This window comes from Morus notabilis, unplaced genomic scaffold (assembly GCF_000414095.1).
Source record: "Morus notabilis unplaced genomic scaffold, ASM41409v2 Scaffold1826, whole genome shotgun sequence".
In the NCBI taxonomy this organism is placed as follows: domain Eukaryota; kingdom Viridiplantae; phylum Streptophyta; class Magnoliopsida; order Rosales; family Moraceae; genus Morus; species Morus notabilis.
The window spans coordinates 38,696-49,940 of NW_010358048.1; the positions used below are offsets into that span (position 1 = coordinate 38,696).

The following is an 11,245-nucleotide window of genomic DNA, read 5'->3' on the forward strand; positions in this document are numbered from 1 at the left end:
ATTTTTATCCTTACTATTGATTTTTAACTTTTTTAATTAAATAATTACATTAATAAAAAAATATTCATTAAAAATAAAAAATAAATGTTCAGTATACGTAAATTCTTCATTTTTTCTTTCATAATAGTAGTGGTGGCCCAAAATCCAGCTAATTTGCAATGGATTTTGGGCCAAATTAGCTGAAACTGTCCATGCAGAAATATAACATGTTAAGACGTACGGAAATTGAATGAGATTTCAACACTTCCAAATCAAATGATATGATGTGGCCATGAAGATACATCATCAAAAGTTGGTACTTGTAGCATTGCTCCAACACAATTTTTTATTGAGAATTAATACGATGGAGTATTAAAAAGTGGGAACTGTCTTCAGGACGACACCTATACCAGTTTGGTAAATGTATTTTCTTTTTTATATATTTTCATGTAACACCGTTCACTCGTGTGTGTAACATTGAGTTAATTAAATACAACACTCAAAAAAATAGTGAACACGTAAAATTTAGTGTTAAAACTTGAGTAGATTAAAAATAATGGGCTTGTTTCGTAGTGTTATCAAAATAGTTTTATTTTGGATATGAAAATAAAAATGAGAACTTTTTAAGAATGATGTTGAGATTGCTTTTAAAATTACGTTTGGTTAATTTTCTTAGAAATTGTTTTAGTTATAAAAAAAGTGAAATTGTGTTTGGGTAATTTTTAGAAATGTGTATCAAGTTTTAGGTTAGAAAATGAAAATGAAAATGAAATAAAAATAGAAAAACAACCATCTTCACTATTTTTTGTTTTCAAAAAATTTGCTAACTAAAAGAGATTTGCAGACCTTTTTTGTTTTCCTGCCATAGAAGACGTGTAAAAATGTTTCCAAAAACAATATGAAAACACTTCCAAACAGGCTAATGTTACACAATAATACCAAAAAAAAAAAGTTACATTTGTTGGGCTGTCCTAACTTCGGTTGCTTAAGACTTTGCCATAAAAAGTATGCTAATTCTATTAATTTTACATACTTTTTCATTTAAATTTAACTTTGACTAGATGTAACATGCACTTGTAGATATCCAACTATAGAAAGTTTCTTTTTTATACCAAAACATGAATAGTAATACAACCTTTCAAAAATGCTCATAAGATTCTCAACTAAGAAAAAAAAAAGGTAGGCCCCTTTTAAATACGCAACAGAGATCTCCCATTGATGAAAAACGTACAAGGCCATAATCTAGGCAGGTGCTTCATTGTCAGCTTCCACTCACAATTTTTCCGATGACCGCTCCTTTTACTGTGGAAAAAGGCGAAGCAGCTTCCGCTTGGGACGACAAACGACAGCACTGACATTGTCATGTCGAATAAGAGAGTGGTCCGCCATAACAAGCTTCATCATCTGTATCTCTATTGACAAGCCAATTTATTGATACTTGTTCTGCCATCAAGCTTTCCTAGCAACCTTCCTCTTCTTTGATAGCCCCTTTTGCTTTTCATCTCTCTTCCGCTTCATTGTTTCCCTCTGGAGCGATCTGTTGACCAATGACGGCTGTTCTTTCAATGCAAAGCTTTTCGCAACATGCCCTAAGTGAAGCTTCTTCACCATAAATATTCTTTTCAGCTCGCCGCGGTGAGCTGTGTACGCACGCACCCAAGAGCAAAAACCCTTCTGGGCTAGCTGCTTCAATTTTGGCTGAGAAAACAGATCAAGAGAAACATGTGAAAAAGAACAACATTGAATCTTTACGAATCGGGTCTGTGATGAATTAAACGGGAAGGAATTAAGAATCTTGAATGCTACGGCAAAAGTATAGGTTTGGACCAGTTTGATGGACTTTCTTTCGAAAGATACAGTAAACAAATGTAGCTTCGTCCAAATATTCAAAAGTTCGTAAACTAACTTTTGTTACTAAGATGTGCCTAAGACCTCTTGGTCTAGTGGCACTGGGGGGTTCGGGTGGGGTGGGGTGGGGGGCTGCGGATTCAATCCCGTGTTGTATCAAAAAAAACTTTTGTTACTAAGCTGTATTAAAGAATTATTTAGGATCAACGAAATTTAGTATAAAGCCAACCAATTGATGAAATGCAGAGGATAAAAGATGATAGCATCAGAAAGGAAAAGGGGAAAAAAGAAAAAGAAAAAAAAAAGATAATTATGAAGAGAACAAATTTGAACAATGCAGAAGATAAATATGAATATGAGCATACCTGAGCTACGATAAATGCTTCAAGTGCCCTTTGCATAGATACCACCCATGGATGTGACTCTATGGATATAAACTTCTTGACGCGATGTTTTTCACCATATAACGGGAAACTATCTAACACTTTGGAGAGTTGGTACTCTGTCAATGAGACACCATGTTTCTCCAAATCATGTAAATAGTCCATTTCTACTGGCTGTAAAAACAACAACGAGTCTCCTTTCTCGCCCAGCCGAGCAGTTCTGCCGACCCTGCATTGTGAATAAATCTAACATCAAGCGTCTGTGGACCCTCCCTGCAATCTCAATATGTAGACTGGTGCTCTATGGACAATATAAAATAGTTGATAGACACAGCCTAGGGTAGCACCGAGCTCAAACCAATGTTCCATGCATAAAATAATATCATAAACTAAGCAATCGGATGAAAAAGTCCTTCAACAGTTAAACCAACGACTTGAAGATACAAAGAATGGTAATCAATGCAAAGCTGTGATTCTTCTCAGGAAAAGTGCAAATAAGCTATGTGAACAAATGCTAGTCCAATTTAAAGCAACAGAGTTTTTGCAAGTTGTGTTTCCAAAGACAAAACTACACAAAAGCAAGAAAGCGAAAGAGAGAGGGGATAACAAATTGGGATTAAGAAAGATTACCTATGTACATATTCAGTAGCCTCTCCTGGAGAATCATATTGTACGATACATCTGACTTTTGGAAAATCTAACCCTCTAGCAGCAACATCTGTGGACAAAAGAAGAGCCGATTTCTCTGTTTTGAAGGCCTGAAATGTGGTTTTTCTATCCTCCAGCTTCATTTTACCATGTAAACAGAGAGTCTTGCACTTAAGAAACATCTGTTTGAGTTCTGCTTCTGGTTGCGAGTAAGGTGAGTATTGGAACTCACTTAACAATGAGAAGTGAAAATCTACTGCATCACATGTTGAAAAGAATACCACAACCTGTAGAAAGAGTATGTGACTGAACCAGATAAGTTGAAGATAATATCATCAAGTTGTGCCAAACTAAGACAACTACTATTTTATCCTGCATAAAATTTAAGTGAATAATACTTTATATGGAGCAATGACCGAGACTGAAGTCGGATTCACCTTTTGAGATGCGTCTCTCTCATAAAGATTCTTTAAAATGGAAAGAAGTACAGCAAGCCGTGCATTACATGGCACTGCAAAGAAATCGATTGGAACAGTCGCATCATGATATCAATTGAAGTTTCATAAAAACAGAATCTTCAGTAACACAAACCTTTTACGTATCTTTGATTAAGTTGAGATGGAAGGTTATAATCTTCAACAGACGGGCCTGTTATTTTAAATGTATAATCTGTGTCCTCCCTGTCAGATCCAAGAGATCCCAAGTGTTCAGGTGAAGAAGAAGGCTGCATCCTCTTGTCTTCCAGACCAATCATAACAGGATTTTCTAAGCTAATTTTAGCCAGGTGGTTCACTTTGTCATTTAATGTGGCCGATAAAAGCAAATTCTGCCTCTCAAATTCAGATGTACTTGAGACGGTGGCATCCTTGTTCATGGACCCATGTTGCCTTGAACCCAAAAGGTCTAGAATTTCTTCTATTTCTTTGCCAAAGCCTAATTCTAAAATCCTGTCAAAGACTGTGTAAGAAAACAGATATTCTTTTTTCTTGTAGATTGAAAGCAATTTTGGCGGTGTGCCATACCTATCTGCTTCGTCAAATATTATCCAACGTAAGTTTGAGTACATGAATGATGATGTATTCTTTAGGTGATCCAGGAGTCGTCCAGGAGTTGCAACAAGAATGGATATGCCTGGAGAGGAGCACATGACAGTGAACATCGGAGTGCAACGAAACAAAAATTTTTACGTAAGAGAATCAACAACTAGGAATTTTTTCTTTTTTAAATTTAAGCTGAACGGTTTCACCCCTATCAAGGATTATACATAACAATATGAAGAAACCAGTGGTAATGCCCACAAGGAAGACTAAAACATTGAACCACGAAATTATCGGCCGCGAACAATATGCAAAGAGGTACATAAGAAATAGGTCATCACATAATGAACCATGAATAGACATATTCATCATATATCATGTAATCTAGAGATGCATAACATTTCCTCCAACAAAATCCTCAAACCAAGGGATGAACATTCACATGTATCCTACCTTTACGCAGCCGGGCTTTCTCTTTCGACCTGCTTTCACCCCCCATTACGTAACCCGGTACGATCCAATGAAACCGGTGCAGTAACTTCTGCAGAATTTCGTGCACCTGCAAGCATAGCTCACGCGTCGGTACAAGAACCAACGCTATGACCAAATATCAAATAAGATTATCATTAACATGGGCAAAAACTGTGCTCGACCAAATATTAACTAACCTGATATGTTTCTAGCATCATAAACAAGGGGAAAAAAATAAAAAACACTTTTCCTAAACCCTCAATGGAACTTAGAGATCACAAATTTCATATGGCTGAACATAAATAGCAAACAAGATGTAATGAAACGCTCAAGAAGCACAACAGCACAAAATGTAACCAAATAAATAAATACAAATGTATGCAACCAAAAAGAAAAAAAAGATTGATCCATTACTCAAAACAAAGACACTGTCCGTTTCGCTAGTTCGAATCACAACTCAAGTTTTTACTACAGTATTTTCTCTCACAAAAATTCAAATTCAATTTCTTCTGTTCAGTGTCTTCTCTCACATAAATTCAACTTTTAACTCAGCGAGCGAAACGAACTTCAACAAAGTCTTAAAGAAATTGACAAATTTGACCTCTTCACGTGTGTCGCCAGTGCTAGTATGTCTAAAAAATAGCGAGTTTCAAAGCTTGGGGATGAATTTCGAGACATATCATATATCAAGCGCACAACAGGTACGTTTCATAGTCCAAGGAATGTTCACACAAGTGACTAGTTCAGGAAATTCATGAAATTTATCCCAAAATAAATAAAATTAACAAGGCTTAGTGGCTTACCAAAAGTTCCATCGGAGCGTTGAACTCTAGGATTGTAATTCTGCAAGTGGTGGATAACAGGAGCTAAATACGCTACTGTTTTGCCAGAGCCCGTAGAGGCATTAACAAGTCTGGAATTTTACCCATTAAAGAACACCGAAAATACAATACCAAAGAAAAAAAAGGAAAATGGAAAAAAAATAATAATAGTAATTAATAATAAAAAAAAGTAGCAAAAGTAATAGTGAAGCAGACAAGGATACACATGGCGGCCGGAGAGAATAACCGGAATGGCTTGAGCCTGTACTTGAGTAGGAGCTTCAAATCCCATTCTTTCTATTTTCCACAACAATAATCCAAACAGCGTTGTCAAATTCGAATATTATCAATGCAAATTACTCAAAATTTATTTCTTTTACAAAAAGTTTTCCTTTTTTTCAGCATTTGCTTGATTCAACATGTCCATGGAATAGGAATTCCTAAGAATTCAGATTTCGAAGTGAAAAAGACACGGAGAGAGAAAGAGAGAGAGAGAAACCTCGGAGCTGGCCGCATAAGGTGGGGTGAAGGCCGAGGCTGGAGAAAGAGCAAGACGCGAAGATGTCGTTTTTGGTCGTCTTCTTCGTCGTATCTTCGTCTGTTTTGGCGGGTTTCTCGCTTCTCCTGACCGCCATGGCTGATGAGCTCTGGTTTTCGGTTCTCTTCTCCTCCTGTGGCTTCCACGGCCGAAGGGAATTTTCTCTTGTGTTCCGTCGCTAAGCACGAAAAGGGGTTTTCTTTTTTCTCTACCTCAAGCGCGATGTCGCTTTATGATCGTTGTAGGAAAGTGCGGCGTCGTTTTGTATATTTAGGAAGCAAAATGGAAAGTGGATAATTGAAAACGACGAGTCGTTTGTTTGAAAGGTTTTAAGGTTGTTTCCATTTATTTCACAAACGACGTGAAGTTCTCCGTTTAAAAGCCCTCGTTTCGTTTGTGTCACTTTCTACAACACGACATGTTGTTTATCGCTTGAAGATTTTTTTTGTTCTTATTTGAATGTCGTTTAGTGCCTAAAATGACGTGACGGTTTGGTGCTTAAAATCCCTTTTTCCTTTGTATTAGAGACTCAAAACAACATGTCGTAGGTCGTTTGCAAATTACAATTTAAAAACCTTTTTGTGTCATTTTTTTATTGATTGTCTTCTTAACTGAAAACGACACGTCGACCACGAAATGGACTATGGTGGGTAAACTACTGGGTACGCTCACAGTCCAGCCCATAAACAAAGTAGGCCGCTCGGCCCAAATGTCGGCTAAACCAGTCACCGGACAGCCAGCCCATTTGACACCCGTCGGCGCACGTTAGCACGATCTTCTTTCTCAAACTCAGGCGAAGAACTGTGAAAATTTCTCCATAAGCTTTTCAATCTGTAAGCTTTCCTAGCTAGCTCATTTTTTTTCCTTTTCTGTGCTCAATCATATTTCAAAGCTTTATCTTGATTTGGTCTCCTGATCTTCGGGGCTTTATTAGGTGGTTTGGAAAAAAGTGAACTTATTGAAGAATTTTACTGCTTTTTTCGATTTGGTTTTAGCTTCAATTTGAATATTTATGATTGAATTGCATGATATGTATTTCAAGTAGGAGGAAAATCATTACCGTAAATGCTTGATTTGATTTATTGTATAAAATTTCCATATTTGTAAATAAGGAAAGTTGAATTTCATAGTTAGAATATGAAAAGTTCGTGATTTGGTTATTTTGAATTTGAACTATGATTGTGAATTAGTTTATTTAAGTTGATTTTTTTTTTGGGTGGGTTTAGTTGATTTGTAAGTAAGGAAAGTGATGTGGGGTGTGAGGCAAGCCCAGGGGGCTCGCATCCTGGAACTTGTATTCTCAGAAGATAGTAAAGATTTTTCCCTCCTCACGGACGTAGCTCTTGAACAAAAGGGTGAACCACTATAATCCTTTTTCTTGTTTAACTTTAAAAAAAAATCTTCTCAAAGCAAAATTAAGCCGTCAAAGTCACGTTAATCACTTTTAAACCCGAATTAATCCAGTTGACGAATTTCCACCGTCAACAGAAAGTTGAATTACACAGTTAGAAATATGAAAAGTTTGTGATTTTTCATTTTGAACTATAATTTTGAATTAGTTTATTGAAGGTTTTTTTTTTTTTTTTTTGGGGTTTAGTTGATTTAATGTAAATTTTTGGTTTTTTGGTTTTTTTGGTGGTGATATTAGATGGGAACCCTAGATGAGGTGGTTGAAATTGATAGCTTAGAGAGGGGTCTCTTATCGGGAACCGGTACTCGGGGCGAAAATGGAGCTGAAGGTGAAACAGTTCTGTATGCAGCCTCATTCCAAGAGATGGAAGACAAGTTTATCAAGTACCAAACATCTCAATGGGTTCTTTACTCGTTGCTTTTGGTGTTGGCTTGGGGAATTGGCTTTTTTATGCTGCTTTATTTGCCGATTCGGAGATATATACTGCGCAAGGACATTCGATCGAAAAAGCTCTATCTTACCCCGAATTCCATTGTCTACAGAGTAAAATCTTCAGTTCCCGTTCTAAATTTGCGGAAACATATATCCACGAAGCTTTTGTTGACCAAATCATGCATATATTTTTTATCACTAAGTGATGCGTATGTTCATTTAGTTCAGGTTACTAGGCCAGTGCCATTTCCATGCTTTGGTGTGTTGAAGAAAGAGAAGCATATTCTCTTACCATCAGTGGCTGACATAGTAATTGAACAAGGTATATTGTTTCTACATTTTCTTGTCCAGTGAGCCTAATTGGTATAGTTTTATGTTTTAGTTTCTGCTTAGAACTTGAGTACATAGCATCCTAGTGCGCGTACAACAAAATCTTGTTTGTTAAATTTGCTGCATTTGAACACTTGATTTTGTTGATTCTGATGTAATTATGGTTGAATGCTGGATTTAGTTCAAGTGGGTTGTTCATATAACAAAGGGAAAAGGGTCTTGGATTTTTACCCTTTTAATACCCTTTAATTAAAGAACTATATTAATCAAAAGGGTATTAAACAAGAGTAAGGGGGTAAAAATTCAGACTTATGCACTCCTAAGGGTAAGTTCAGTAAATTTCTCTAAAAAAAAGACAAATCATGTGATAGTTGCAAAACGTTATCCCATAAACTAATCTAAGTATATTTGATATTAGTAGTTTTAAAGTTTGTCTTATTATTTAGACAAAACAAAAAGGTGCATAAGGTGCTACACTCGGATCCTTATCTATCAACTTACTCGGATTGTATGTGTTGAATAATGATGTGTGTTTCAACCTTGGGAAAAACCGTGTGTTGGTCCTTTGTCCGCATGGATTCCGTCACTACATTCTGCTAATTTTTTAACAACCTCTCATCGCTATAAACAGGATATTTGCAGTCTCTGTTCGGTGTGTACTCACTTAGAATAGAGAATATCGGTGTAAGACGGCCACCAAGCGATGATGTTCAAATCCAGGGAGTTGCAAATCCAAGTGCTTTCAGGAAGGTACGTTAAAGTATCAATTCATATTCTTTTAGTAGTTCAAATTTCAAAAACATGATTTAGTTTAATCTCCCTTGATTCCCTTTTCAGGCTGTTTTAATGCGCCTTTCAAGTATGAGGAGTGAGGCTTTCTCCAGACAAGTTTCCGCAATTGAAGACGTCCCAAATTCTAGGGTAGGTGAATCTCTCTACACTTGGTGTGTTTTACATACCCTTGAAAAAAGACTTGGTATGTTTCCTATACGGGTATTACTAAGATCGGTTTTTGTAGTTATCCGATCGGATGCTAAAAGAGCTCCTCTCTTTTTTATCTCATTGCTTGTTGTCTATTCTAAATAAATTTATACTTCCTCAACTGCAGTTATCTCAATCAAAATCTGTCAGGCAAGATTCATTTTCTCATACAGGGGATCTAATTCTACTGCAAAAGCTAGAAGAGGTTGGAACTTCAGTCAAGGTAGAAAGCCAATTTTGGACCCTTTGTTTCTTTATTTAAAGGCAGTTGAGACTACTTTTCTTTTTAACTCTATACGTCTATCTAATCTAATGTTTACTACAGAGAGTTCAATCTTTAATTGAGGAGCAACACCCTCAGAGAACAGAACATAGGGAATGAGTGAATTGAGTGGATTCAAACAGGCATTGAACGGTTGAAGTGCGAGATAAGACCAACAGACACAGTTTGTTGATTCCTAATGAGTGAAATTTGTTCCCACCTTTTGTTGTTGGGTAGGATTGGCTGATTCTCCTTCGAGCCCCGTGTGTGATCGTTGATTTTCTTGTACGTTATTATTTGGAAACATAGCAAGTTAATGCATGTAAATTTTGTAGGCAAATGTAGTTGTGGTGTACAACGTTTTTTCAGGTCTTGGATGATGGTGAACATAAATCTAGACCGTTGAAATTGAAATTTTTTGTTATTTGGTCCCACCTGACAAAAACAACTCTAATTTCAGTGGCCAAGTTTGAAGTTTCCATCATCCAACACCTAATATTTTGATTGTATGGTATAGCCAAAAAGCGTCGTACCGTAATTCTGGCATATTCCTTATTTTCTGGCATATTCCTTATCTTTTCTCTTGTTATTGATTGTGGTTTTTCACTCGTTTTTTCCCCTCGTCTTTCCACGTCCAATCATAACAGCCTCTCACACCCTAAAAACTTTTGTTTGTACGTGCAGAAGTGAAATTTTACAGCTTTTACTACAAAGGCATTTGTTTGGTATAATACTATTTAGGTTGATTTATAATTTTATATACTACTGGTTCATGGAGGACATTCTGTGGCTGTGGTCTCGTAAAAGTCACTAATGGTCTATGGAAGTCCGTTTGGTTGGAGAATTATTTAAATTATGATTTGTTATAATATTTTTTCTCATAAAAAATACACGTAAATTAAAAATAATTTTAATTTTATGGTTCTAATCTATAAACCAAACAGGCTCGGCCCTAAATCATTACATTAGTAAGATGAATTGATTGATTTCCGAAAACCCTTTAAAATATATATATATATATATATATATAATTTAAAGAGCTTGAAATCAATCAATTGATCTTATATGTATATATATAAGCCTAAAAGGTTAAAAAACGTAGGCTTGGAAAATCCTTATATTAGAGTTCTTCTTGGAACATGTTTCGGGACGAAGAGAAAAGGGTTTTTCCTATGTAAGAATCAAAACAAGGAGAAGTGGTCCGGTAATAGCTTGAACCTAAAATTTCATATCCACTCATGTAACCATCTGGCAAATATAGTGGATAATGCCATTGGCGATCCAAATTTGATTTTTGTCTGAGAGCCACAACATAGGGATAATGGGTCTGTAAGTGCCTGCTCAAGTTTGGTTAGTTCAAGAGCATGGCTAATATATGAAAAAAAAAAATTTAGGATTAGTTTTGATAAAAACTCCCTAAACTATATATCCTAGTACAACGTTTTTTTTTTTCTTTTTTTTAAAAAAAAAAAGAAAAAGGTTCATTTCACCCCCTTGAACTATACAAAATCATCAAAACACTCATTCGTTTATAATACTAGTTACTAACAACATAGTAACGAGACACTACTTTTATTTTCATAAATGCCTTTGAATTACTAATTTCCTATCTACTTTCCTTCTGATTTTGTTTTAAAAAAAGGAAAGGAAAAAAAAAAAAGACATGAACAAGCTGACACGAAATCAAATAATCCGCGTTAATTTATGAAATTACATTAGTTCACGAGGTATTTTGTATGATTTTATATAATCAATGGATTAAAATGAACTCTTTTTAAAATTTAATAAGCATGTTGAACTAGAATACATAATTCGCATTATATTTACGAAATTAATCCACAGTTTTATCATGAATACTATGGAAATAGTAAATATGTTAAATTCGATGTAAAGTCTTAAAAAAAATAAAAGTTTTATTTTTTTTCAGTTATTTAATACTTACAAGTTAAATCTTATGAGTACCACTTGATTTGATTTAAACACAAGAAACAAATATTTCTAGCCAAAAAAAAAAAAAAAAAAAAAAAAAAAAAAAAAACACACACACACACACACAATAAACAAAGAAACACGATTCAAGATGCTTTGTTTTATATTGTCAATA

The 11,245-nt window shown here is 35.3% G+C and overlaps 2 protein-coding genes across 3 annotated transcripts; one reads left to right on the top strand and one right to left on the bottom strand.

Moving 5' to 3' along the window:
• Nucleotides 1–1,060: 1,060 nt before the first annotated feature.
• Nucleotides 1,061–5,922, bottom strand: LOC21387595 (DEAD-box ATP-dependent RNA helicase 17). Its single transcript, XM_010091362.2, has 10 exons — nt 5,687–5,922; nt 5,412–5,484; nt 5,170–5,279; nt 4,349–4,492; nt 3,881–3,989; nt 3,450–3,805; nt 3,296–3,369; nt 2,841–3,145; nt 2,193–2,439; nt 1,061–1,677 (listed from the first exon to the last, which is right to left on the bottom strand). The coding sequence occupies exons 1-10, from the start codon at nt 5,820–5,822 to the stop codon at nt 1,429–1,431; spliced, it is 1,803 nt and encodes a 600-aa protein (XP_010089664.1). The 5' UTR covers nt 5,823–5,922; the 3' UTR covers nt 1,061–1,428.
• A 566-nt stretch (nt 5,923–6,488) lies between these two features.
• On the top strand, nt 6,489–9,792 carry LOC21387596. Of its 2 annotated transcripts, none has more exons than XM_024161179.1 (7): nt 6,489–6,558; nt 7,374–7,679; nt 7,797–7,890; nt 8,530–8,648; nt 8,736–8,819; nt 9,007–9,102; nt 9,205–9,792. In XM_024161179.1, exons 2-7 carry the CDS (start codon nt 7,374–7,376, stop codon nt 9,259–9,261), a joined length of 756 nt encoding a protein of 251 aa, XP_024016947.1. In that variant the 5' UTR covers nt 6,489–6,558; the 3' UTR covers nt 9,262–9,792. The 2 variants fall into 2 exon arrangements, with proteins under 2 accessions (XP_024016947.1, XP_010089665.1); XM_010091363.2 differs by lacking the exon at nt 6,489–6,558 and adding an exon at nt 6,931–7,080.
• The last annotated feature ends 1,453 nt before the right edge of the window (nt 9,793–11,245 follow it).

Bases quoted from the DNA above. Each gene is read 5' to 3' on its own strand.
- LOC21387595 (XM_010091362.2), bottom strand. From the start codon at position 5,822: ATGGCGGTCAGGAGAAGCGAGAAACCCGCCAAAACAGACGAAGATACG. The intron at 5,280-5,411 runs GTATCCTTGTCT...GTAAAATTCCAG, and splicing joins ATTCTCTCCGGCCGCCATGT to ACTTGTTAATGCCTCTACGG. The intron at 4,493-5,169 runs GTAAGCCACTAA...ATTTGGTCATAG, and splicing joins ACGCTCCGATGGAACTTTTG to CGTTGGTTCTTGTACCGACG.
- LOC21387596 (XM_024161179.1), top strand. From the start codon at position 7,374: ATGGGAACCCTAGATGAGGTGGTTGAAATTGATAGCTTAGAGAGGGGT. The intron at 7,680-7,796 runs GTAAAATCTTCA...CATTTAGTTCAG, and splicing joins CGAATTCCATTGTCTACAGA to GTTACTAGGCCAGTGCCATT. The intron at 8,820-9,006 runs GTAGGTGAATCT...CCTCAACTGCAG, and splicing joins AAGACGTCCCAAATTCTAGG to TTATCTCAATCAAAATCTGT.